Genomic DNA, 12018 nt, shown 5'->3' with positions numbered 1-12018 from the left:
TTTTGTGATCACATATTATTAATCATATTTAATATCAAATGAAATTAGAATAAGTAAAAATTAAATAAATTTATATAATAAATTGAGATTTTGTTTTTCACAAATAAAATATGTAAATTGTTTGCAAATAATAAAAACAACAAATAAAAATAGCCATTATAAAAACACATATAATACAATGATGAGAAATTTAAAATGCAATACAATAAACATACAACAAAAGTAAAGAAACACTCATAACTTAATTAGTACAATAATCTCAACTCACAAGCTTAAAAATCTCACTCACCATGGAACATTCCGAATTGTGCCCATATGTGTTTTACTAGATCTGCTTGTAATTCGTGATGTACATTTGAATCACGCAACTCAGATCTAGCACGCACATGATTTGCAAATACAGGTAGCACTTTGATCGAGAATGGTTGTTCTGTACTAGACCCACTTGCCTCAGATTGATCATAATCAGTCCAATGTTGAGCATATGTCTCTCGTTCATCCTCAACAATCATATTATGCAATATGATACATGACCTCATGATGATCGCCAAATCGGCTATGTCCCACATGCGAGCTTGTTCACGAATGATTTTAAATCGAGCCTACAACACTTCAAATGCACGTTTGATGTCCTTCCGATACCCCTCCTAGCGTTGTGCAAATAACTTGTCTGGTTCACTTTGAGGTAGCCTAATTGATTTGACGAAAGTAGGATAAGAAGGATAGATACCGTCAACTAGATAGTACACTATATTATATTGACGTTGGTTCACGAAGAAATTCACTCTTGTAGTATTTCCTTGTTCAACATCATCAAACACCGGTGAACGGACTAGAACGTTTATATCGTTCAATGTGCCGGGACATCCAAAAAAAGCATGCCATATCCATAAATCATGAGATGCAACTGCTTTAAGAATAACAATGGTGGTTCCCTTATCTCGGAGAGTAAATTGACATTCCCATGCTGTAGGACAATTTTTCCATTCCCAGTGCATGCAATCAATACTCCCAATCATCCCCGTAAACCCTCGCATCTCACTAACACGCAAAATTCTTTGCAGGTCATCGTGAGTCGGGGATCTGAGATACTCTTGCTCATAGAGTCGTATGATTTCTTTGCAAATCTTCGCAAGCACTCCAAAGCTGTAGTACCTCCAATTTTGATATATTCATCCACTGCATCGGCTGCCACACCATATGCTAACATTTGCATGGCTGTGGTACATTTTGCTAATGGAGATATACCTTCTTTTTTAGCGGCGTCAAATCGTTGGGTGAAATAGTTATCGCTGCTTGATAGGTCTCCAACGATCTGAAGGAAAACATGTTTTCACATTCGAAATCGACGACGAAACATTGCATCGTCATATGCAGGTTGATTGGCAAAGTAGTCATCAATTAGTCTTTGATTTGCTGCTGCATGATCTCTCTTGACGTATTTTCTCTTGCTACGAGGTGGATAGTCCTCCTCTATTTTGTTTCGACGCTCCCTAAACCGGTTGATGATATATCTCTCTTTAATTGCAGACTGCATTTGGTAAGCTTCAATATCAAAAGGATGTTCTCACCATTGTAAGTAGTCTTAGGGAGCTTTACTAGAGTAGGTCATAAATAGTGGTTTATTACTAGAATGGGGAGTAATGAGGTTTGGTTCTAAATGGCAAAATCGCCCTTAGAGAAATGTGTTATGAAAAAAAGAATTACGAAACATGTCATCGTAATTAAAAGCCATGTAGGAAAGAGAGTATTAGAAAAGAGATGTGGAGGGAAAATGTCCTGCCAATCCATAAGTCTACCATTGTAGTGACGGTAGAGTTAGATGAGTTTGGTAGAGTTAGTGAATAGATTTATAGAATTTCTGAGAGATGCGGTAGATTGAAGTATAGTGGCGGTAGAGATATAGTTAAATGATAGAGTCATAAATCTAGTAGATTTAAGCGACACAGATATAAATAGTTATGGTAGAGTTAGCAAAATCTGTAAAGTTATACGGTAGAGTAAGTCGCAGCCGTAGACTTAAATTTAGTGGTGATAGAGTAAGTAAGAAAAAGATTCTTAGAGTCATGGGTAAAATAGAGATACTCAATAGACTTAATTGTACTGGTGGTAGAGTAAGAAGGTAGAATTGAGTTATATGGCAGACTAATAAATAGTGACAGTGGAGTTAGTATTTCTGATAGAGTTATTGCTGACAATAGAGTTTTTAAATTATGTTACAATAGAGTTACTGCTTACTAAAATAACATAAGATTCGTAGATTTATTGTTTCGTGTGGTGGTAGAGTTATTGATTGAACGTAGATTTAGGTCATCGTTTTACAAGTATTTTGTAGGTTAAATGAAGTAATCTAAATGGTGAAAAGACAAAAATAGACTAAATAGTTAAGGGAATTTGTACTAAATATAAATTGAGAAATAATGTGAACATTGAAGTTTTTAAGTGGATTTCCAAACAGGCTAATGAGAATTAGAGTTTTATCTAGGATTCTGTGTAGAGATTTAATTGTAAGAAAACCAATGCAACTAATGGCTTGCAAATCGAAGTTAATCTCTATGTGCAGGGCTCCTTAGAATTTGGCTCATAAGAAAGTTAGCTCATACTTATCTTTATGATTTGTATGGTTCGTATGCACATGACAAATAGAGGATGTTCTAATTTGTATTTATCCAACGATACAAATAGAGGTATACAACAAGACTATATAATTCACTAGAGCTAACATAACATGTTATTGTTGTTATTTCACCCTAAGTATCCCAATCCACCTACACAAAATATTTAAGTACAAAAAATCACTGAATCGATCTCAGGCTATAATTCAAATCAATAAGCCATCTTAAAACATCAGTAAATCGAATGTTTATCTCCACACGCACCACAAACCGCATCTTGTTCGTAATCTTCCTCCTCATCTCCACTCTCATCTTCTTCTTTTGGTGGTGGGGACATCTTTGAAGCCTTAGTGTGAGATTCAGAGTGGCGAGGCTACATGAGATAACAAAGGAGTAAATAAAGACAAGAACCCAACCCAACATAGATTATTAGCTAGACTGTGAGAGAGAGAGAAAAAAAGAATGGAGTAAACAAAAGCTTCTACCTTGGCACCGCTAGATTTGCTTCTGCTACTGTTGTGGTTGTCAACCTCAAAAATGGTTGGGAGATCATTTATCATCTGGAAGAGCCTCTTCCTGAAAACAATTAACGAGTTCAGATGTCAGAGAATATATAAGAAATTCTTCAACATTCAAGAGAGGAACTAGAGGCTCTCACATGAACTTTGAATTTAATATAGTCAGTACAATTGATTCAGCTTGATGTGAAACACAACACTTATGGGTTCACTTTTTATTCATAGAACAAGATATCTTGAGTTTAAAGGAAATTGTAACAACAATAACTGGGTGAAACAATGCCAAAAAAGTTGCAAGTACCATGACGGTTTTTTTTTTTTTTTTTTTTTTTTTTTTTTTTAATCATAGTTACGTATATGTTGAAACCAAAAGCTCATGAAGCAAAACAAAAAAATGCATTTTCCAACACGAATTCTTCCCTAATCCAGACCCAAAAGGAACTCATCTCAACTTAAGTCTAAAAAACAACTCTTGAAAACCAACTAAACAAGCAAAGAATCAATGCGTTACGAAGCTATACAAAGACGTACCAGAAGACTATCTTTATTTTGAATGTGTAATTTATGTCATGTTTCTATTTACCTTCCCTCATGAGCTTGCAATGCTATAAGATTGCCTGCTTCTTCTTCTACAACTAGCTATTCTCCAGGGACAACGTTGAGTGTGTCTGAAGAAGTGAAGCCGCTGCCACCACCACTACCTAATTCGAGAACCCTGCTTCTCATTGAAAGCCATGCCTCGGCGGAAGAAAAAACCACCAATCCAAAACACCACTCAAACCTTCCTCATTTTGGAATCGAACCACCGCAACCCCATGTCTCATTCTCAAATCTCCAATCAAAGCCGCAACAAAGAAGAAAAAGAGAAGCAAAAGCTTCTGGCCTGAGAAAGGGAGGTCGAAACCGGTGCTAGGTCAGCAACCGCGATCCGGCCTCAAATCTACATTTTTTTTCTGGCAGCTAGAGCTCGAGAGAAAAGAAAACTAGGTTTATATTTGTTTTATATATATTTAAGTTTCTTTAAACCAAAAAATAATTCATAATGGCACTTATGGAATTCGAAGATTATAAAGGTGGTTATATGACTTTTCCCAGCAAATGTTTTCTATTCTAGTAAGTGAAACGAATAAAGACCTATTCTAGTAATAAACCACAATTTATGTACTACTATTGTCATTCTTTCTCTATTTTATGCATTGTTATTTCCTTTTGTAGTTTATCTTTAGATGATATTACCTTTAAAATTTTGAGGTAAAACTCCATTTTAAAATAAAAAAATTATTTAAACTACCATATAGACTAGGCTTGGGCATTCAGGTATCCGATCGGATTCGGGTTCAGATGTTTGGATTTTCGGATGTAAAGATATAAAACCCGATCGGGTATTTTCTAATATCGGGTTGGGTTCGGATCGGGTGTCTTCCGGCGAGTTCGGGTAATCTTGGGTATACCCGAAATCATTAAAAAAAAAATCTTTTTTTTGTCTGTCGTGAAAAAAAAAATTATTTTCTACTTCCCTCTTCTTGTCTCTTTCTTATTTATATATCTCTTTTTTAGCCAAAAACCTAGATTTGTTCATCCATGGCCACCACTTCAAAAATTGAATCCTTTAAATTCCCTACCAAATCTAACAACATCTATAGCAAATTATATGATATTATTCATATTTATCATCCAACCTCACTCAGTCTTCAAACCCCACAACTATCACTTTTTTTTTAGATTTGCTAGTCATATTTCTAGTAAAATTGATCTGGGTAATCTAATATATTAAAGGATAAGTCGAGAGAGCTCACAGCCAATCTCACAAAAATTGACGTCGTTTACCCTTAATGAAAATTGCCCTTAAAATTATTTCGGAGAAGCTTTTCCTCTCTATTTAGGTTGCTGAAATGCACCACATTCATCCTCAGACTTAAGATTACTAATTTGCCATTAATGAGATTCAAAACTGGACCTTTTTACCTTTTAAATTAATCTAATATATTAAAGGAGAAGTCGAGAGAGCTCACAGCCAATCTCACAAAAATTGACGTCGTTTACCCTTAATGAAAATTGCCCTTAAAAATATTTCGGAGAAGCTTTTCCTTTCTATTTAGGTTGCTGAAATGCACCACATTCATCCTCAGACTTAAAATTACTAATTTGCCATTAATGAGATTCAAAACTGGACATTTTTACCTTTTAAATTAATTAAGAAAATTATAAAAGATTAAATTTATAAAATATATAATCTATATAATAATAATCGTCAAAACGTGATTTTATAAATTAAAAAACCCTAAAACCTAAAATAATGGGCTTTATATAAAACCCAATCAAAATATACAGACCTATTCGAAACCCTAAAATTATAGGTTGTTAACTAATATATAAATAGGTACAACCCTAACCATTCTCCATAATTCGAAATTTAAAAAAAAAAAACCCTAAAATTCTCTCATGTTCTTGAAATTATATATGTATTATAGTCTTGATGATCCTTTATATGGTTTTCCGTATTCGTGTTCGTGTTCTAATGATTCATATCCTCTTTCTGTAGTATTTGTTTGGAACGCAAGTTCGAGCATTACCAAAACTCTATGTATGGTTTCTTTACTTCTTATATTATATTGTATATGTTTCTTGATTTATTTAAAGTTTTGTAAAAACTAATTATACTAATTCTTATGTTTCAGGTGAGTTAATAGATGGTTGTAATCTTAGTTCTATATTCCCGCACAAGAGATCTAGGTATTTTATTTTTTGGTATACGTAAAACTTAATTCTTTATACCTTGATGATGCTAGGTAATTTATTTTTTGGTATACGTAAAACTTAATTCTTTATACCTTGATGATGCTAAATTAAAAGGATCCTTTTTATAGTTGCAGGAAAGCTTCTGAAGATGCTGATATTAATGAGATATGTTTGGTAATTTAAATAGTAAACTATTCTATCATCGTTATTGAATTTTATTCATGTGTTTGTGGCTCTAATAAATAAATAAATATAAATCGATAGGTAGAGGTTGCGAGGACTATTGTACATTTTTATTTGAATTCTGCATATTCATCGTTGATAAAAGGTATGTTGTTAGTTTTGTAATTCTTTTGTTAATATTTTTAACTATTTCTAATGCTTTCTTTAAAAATAAATCAAATGATTAAAATTTAAACATTATTTAGATGATTATACCGATGATCGTATGGTGAAAAACAGGTATTGTTTTAACTTTTATAAGAAATATTATTAATATTATATATCTGATTCAAAAAATCATATTAATATTTGCAGTTATTGATTATTGTTGCAGAAAGACTATGAATGGTGCTAATAATATCCCAAAATTTATGGTATATTCTTAAATAAATGATTTTGTTATTGTTTAAAATTATATACTTTTTTTTTTGGATATAACATCGTTAGTTTGATTTATCAACAGATTAGAGATTCAGGGTCAGCAATACAACGTCTTTCGGCTATTGTTCGGTAGTGGTTTATGTTAAAAAAGGAGGCTTGACCCTAATTCTTTGTTTTAAACATGTTCCAACGTTTGTTACTAATTGCTTATTTTGGTATTAACACGGTAACAATTTGTGTTTAAACGTCATCCTGATACTAATACTTTAATAACAACATGATACTAGCGTTTATGTTCAATTTTTTTACCCTAACCCTAAATTTTTGTGTTATATGCAGAGAAGCTATTAATCGTAAGAATCTAAGCCGTTTCTTTTCCATTTAAGATACACGGTAATTATCTAAAAATATTCTCATTAGTTTTTTCAATTAGATCTAATATATAACATTGTTATTTTTTTAAAAAATAGACTGCATATGGAAGAAGAAATGATTGGTGTCGTAGCAAATATTCTGGCGTGAAGAGAGTAGAAGAACAAAAATCAGAGAATAATAGGATGAATGTTCTGAGATCTTATAATTGTTGCTTTTTTAATATTGTTTTAGATGGATGAATATTTTACGAAATAGTAATATTTGGACAGTCTAATTATTTTATTAATGATAATCTGGTATGTTTATAATATCGACCAAAAATAAAAAATCATGGAATACAATTATAAATACTACAATCGAACGGATTCTAAAGTTCTTGATCATTTTCAAACTTTGAATAAATCAATTAATCGCTGTAATGATAAATATTATTTTTAAAAAATGTGATAAAATTTTGTTCAAAAATTTGAAGATTATTGTTAAGTTAATGTAAGGTTGTTAATTAAAAATAATAATTATAAATGTAATGATAAAATCTTAAAAATAAATTATTTTACCTTATGTAATGTAGTGTGGATAAATTAAAGAAATATTCTATATTCAAAACAGAATAGAATACGTATATTATCATGATTAATGTAAAATAGAAAATGTAAATTAAGCATTTAAAGCCGTAATGATAAACATTAAGAAGTTTACTATTTATCTCTAAAATAAAGGGAAGTGTAGATATATTATGCCTGGAGATCTATGCAAATTAGTTAAATTATTCGCTAAACATGTATTCTTAAATATCACTTACAAAAAATAAATGTAAATAATATATTTATTAAATTACATGTATATATATATATATATATACGTCTATTCGACTATCTTTGGTTTTTAACCTAAATTAAAGAAGAAGACAGAAAACAAAAAAACAATGGTTAGGTATAGCCTTTCGATGATGTTTCGCGATTGAATTCTTCAAAATACGAATGGAAATTCGTGTGAAGGTATTGTGTTTGTGGGAAGAGAAAGGTCCAAGTTTGGAGATGGTTTTATCTGATATAAAGGTATTTAGTTTATTCTAATCACAAGCTCATTATATCTTAAAAATAAAACGTATATGCAATTATACCTTAAAGTTATATTTCCAAGTTTTGAGAATATTGTTTTGACATATAAAATTATATTATGCGACAATAATTAATACTATGTTTTATTAGGGTGTAAAGGTCCAATGCTCCTTTCGTGGAGATGTTTATGATCGTTTTGTCTCAAAGTTCAAGGTCGGTGATTGGCTTGATTTCGAAGATTTTAAGGTTGTTGAACAGAATGGTTCATGTTTAGCTACTACACATCGTTATAAAATTGTTATTTTGTACAATACCAAATGCAAAGAGAATTCAATTGTTGGAGGGGAAGATTTCTATGATTTCGTCGATTTCAATCTCATTCATCAGGGTACCCAATGTGAAGATTACTTAGTCAGTGAGGAATTATTTTAGTTATTTTGAAATTAATTTCAATTATTATTTGTAATACTTTGTATTTGAACTAATTTAAATTTTATACAGACGTCATTGGTGAGGTTGTAAATGTTGGCGAATTCAGTTGTAATTTCAGAAAATTACAAGAAAACGAGGAAATCAAGGGGTTGGAAATTAATAAGAAACATTTGGACGTAACACAAAGTGATAATATTCGTATGTTATTTAAGTACTGTACTCGATATGGTTCAGAGCAAAAGAAAAACATTACTTTTCATGATCACTCTGAATCAGATTGCACAATATTTGAAGAATCTGAAGATGACAGTGATATTGGAGATCAGGACGATGATGATTATATACAAGAAGGAAGCGATGAGGAAGATGATGTTTGTTATGATACAATGGATGAAGAAGAGGGTGATACTGAAGAAGAAATTGATGATGAGGACGAATATCAATCAAATGATAGTGGTAACGATGATCATAATGACGATAAATATGTCCAAGATTTAGATGAGGAGGAAGAGGACGATGAGCTGCAAAGTACTGACGAAAATCTTAAAATAAATTCTAGAGGAGAGGATTACTCAATTAACCACAAAATCTCTTTTGATCTTCGTGATTTCAGGTAAATTATAATACTTATATATATATATATATATTATACATAATCATAATCTTGAGCCATTATATTGAAACATACAATTTAAATTCTTGACATTTTAGTGGAACCCTAATAAGGTGTGAATTATTCGAAACACCGGCTGCAAAATTCTACGATGCTTTAAAATCATTCCGAGGTGATCGTTTAATTTGTGTTATTCGATGGGGTGTTATTGAAGATTTCCAAGGTTTAGATTTAATTTGATTATTCTTATTGCACAGTTCTGTTGATCGGGTATTAAAATAATTAATTTTGTTATTACTTTGCGGGAAAAAGAAGTATATCTTCTACAGTTTGTACGCGAATAAAACTCAATCCGCATAATTCAGAGGTGGCAAAAATGATGGAATTGTAAGAATATCATCTCTGTTCATGCTATATATTAGATGAAAACTAAATTCGTTTCTAAACTTCTTTCATGTACTACTTAACTGTTTTATAGGAGACAAAGGAAGAGGACTCGCAAATAGAAGACTGACTCCCTCATTTTTATGGCTTATTAGGGATTTGAGGGGGTTTTGATTATTTTATATTTAAATAATAGATGGATTATTTTTAATTCTTGCTTTAATATAAATAAAGGTTTAAATTTATTTACATATAACGATTTATGGTTAAATTAACCATAAATTTTATTTTAACAAAAAATTGATAAAAATAGCTACATATAAAATACTTACAAAAAAAATAAGAATATAAAGTCTTTTAGGTTTCCAATAAAGTTTCAACAAAAATCGTAACAAAAAAACGATAGCCCAATGCATGGTAATTAAAAGATGTCAGCATGCAAGTTGGAAAAAAAAATAAAGTTAGACATGCAATCTGAAATTTAGAGTTTCAACCGTCCAGATTAAATTTTAAAAATAAAGTATTCTGAAAATACGAAAACATTGTTCATTCTTATCGAACAAAGACTCATGCAGCTTTCCCTGTGTAGACCACGGGTTTTAATACAATCCACACAATTCTATAACTCTGATTCTTATAATCCTTATCTTCTTTGTTCTATGAATATACGAACTATAACAAAAGATATTGTAATATTTGAAACTTCTCTCTGAAACTTTTCCTTGCTTCTAAATACACGCAAAAAAAAGGGCAATCGGGATGGTGATGTACTTAAAAGATCTGAATCCTACTTTACGTAACCGGAAAGTTGCTGTGAAAATTCTTAGAGAATGGCCACCTTATTTTATTCAAGGACAACCTTTCTATCAAAGTTTGATTTTAGTAGACGAAAGGGTAAATTTTCTTCCTCATCCCATGTTGCCGTTATTTTTTTCCAAATATCAAATGAGAAAAACAACAAAAATAAATCAATGAAATTCTATATTATGTTTCTATCATAGGGAAATAGGATTGATGCCAAGATAGATGTGGAACTTTATGTAGACAATTACTATGGAAAGATCAATGAAGGAGACTTGTACGAGATTTCTGGATTTTTAGTGATTGAAGGTCAACAAACATTCCGAAACTCAAACCATCCGTTTGAGATCCTGATACAGGATAAAACAAAAATGATCCCAATTAATCCGCGAAGTACTGACAATTTTATCCTTATGTATGATGCATTGAGAATGCATAATTCAACGCCTGACGAGAAGAACCGTTGTGTAGGTAAGTTTTTATACTTAAGTCATCTTAATAAATCCATCCTTAAGTGATTATATTCTACTTTAAATGATGTCTTTTTGATTTGTTTTTTAAACAAAAAATTGTTTTTGTTTTCCATTGGAATTTTCCTTTATGTTAGATGCCTTAGGAATGGTGGTACATGTAAACGAGCCTCAGACAATTGATTTCCTTGAACATCAAAATGGCTACATTTCAGAAAATGAAGTTGTGACATTCACCATCCTTGAACACAAGTAAGATAATATATAAAACTTTTGATGATATTTTAATACATTCGATTATTATTTAAAACAGTTATTGATAAACTTATACACAATCAAATTATTTTTGAAAGTGGACAAGAGATTGAATGTGTTGCTGTTGGTTCGGTTTGTACTGCATTTCTTGAGAAGCGGAAAAAAATTATCACTTCTCCTACCTATGCTAATGAACCAATAAAGTGTACTCTTCTGTTTTGGAGGATCTCTGTTTACGAAGGTACTGTTTAATTTATAGATTCCTATACAACTCAAAACTATCATTTTCTTACTTAAATTCTACTTTGCTAGGTATACAATGTCTGATGTCTCAGTTACGATGCTTAAAGGTCATTCTTGAAGATGAAATTGCTGGAATTAATACTGGTGATATGCTGTAATGACGTAAATTTAATAATTCGAATAAATATAGTAAAATCATAATTATGCGGGAGTTTTAATCTTGAATTATTCTATTTTTACAGACGGTGGCTAGACGTCGATTCCAGTGATGAAGACAATGAAGATGAAGATTGAGCCTGTGGTTCGAGCAGCAAGCTATATTTCCACTTCTCAATGTTACTTATTATGTTTATTTTACTATTGTTGTTCTAGACTTTCAAAGACTAATTTGATGAGATTTTGGACATGAATCTTTGTTTTTATTTATTTAATTATGTTTGGAATGATTTTTATTAATTTCATTAAGTATTTTTCTAATATAAAATATCTAAAAAAGTAGTCTCACTTGATGCTAATTAAACTTTATTCTAAGTTTTGACAAAGAGGATCGATGATTTTTCTTGGTTAACCTATATGGGCCCGACCTTAATAGACGTCAATATGAGAATCTCCGCGGCTCTTAGAACTAATATTTAACCGTTCTACGTCTTTATATTAATATTGTGACCTTTTGTTTTCCCCTGTCAACAAAGAGAAAAAAAAAGGTTTGTTATCATCCATATCCTTGTGGTAAGATCTCGAACGATATTTACTTACTTTTTCGTTTCATGAATTCTTAGTTTCTAAGTTTACAGTTTTTCATAAATATTTTTCAGAATTAGAGATGGAGGGTGGAAGTTCTAGGAAACGGAAAGAGCTCATGTCAGATTTCGAATGGGAAGATGGAGCAATCGATATGGTTAAACAAGC

General features: G+C 31.2%; 1 protein-coding gene and 1 pseudogene across 1 annotated transcript; one reads left to right on the top strand and one right to left on the bottom strand.

Moving 5' to 3' along the window:
* Positions 1-281: 281 nt before the first annotated feature.
* Positions 282-1375, bottom strand: LOC109125945 (uncharacterized; annotated as a pseudogene).
* An 8724-nt stretch (positions 1376-10099) lies between these two features.
* Positions 10100-11403, top strand: LOC147940158 (uncharacterized). Its single transcript, XM_087461172.1, has 6 exons — positions 10100-10234; positions 10342-10612; positions 10749-10863; positions 10965-11107; positions 11179-11263; positions 11352-11403. Exons 1-6 carry the CDS (start codon positions 10100-10102, stop codon positions 11401-11403), a joined length of 801 nt encoding a protein of 266 aa, XP_087317298.1.
* Positions 11404-12018: the final 615 nt, after the last annotated feature.

This window comes from Camelina sativa, chromosome 8 (genome assembly GCF_030686135.1).
Source record: "Camelina sativa cultivar CO46 ecotype springtype chromosome 8, ASM3068613v1".
Lineage (NCBI taxonomy): Eukaryota > Viridiplantae > Streptophyta > Magnoliopsida > Brassicales > Brassicaceae > Camelina > Camelina sativa.
This window is presented reverse-complemented; position numbering and strand designations above follow the sequence as displayed.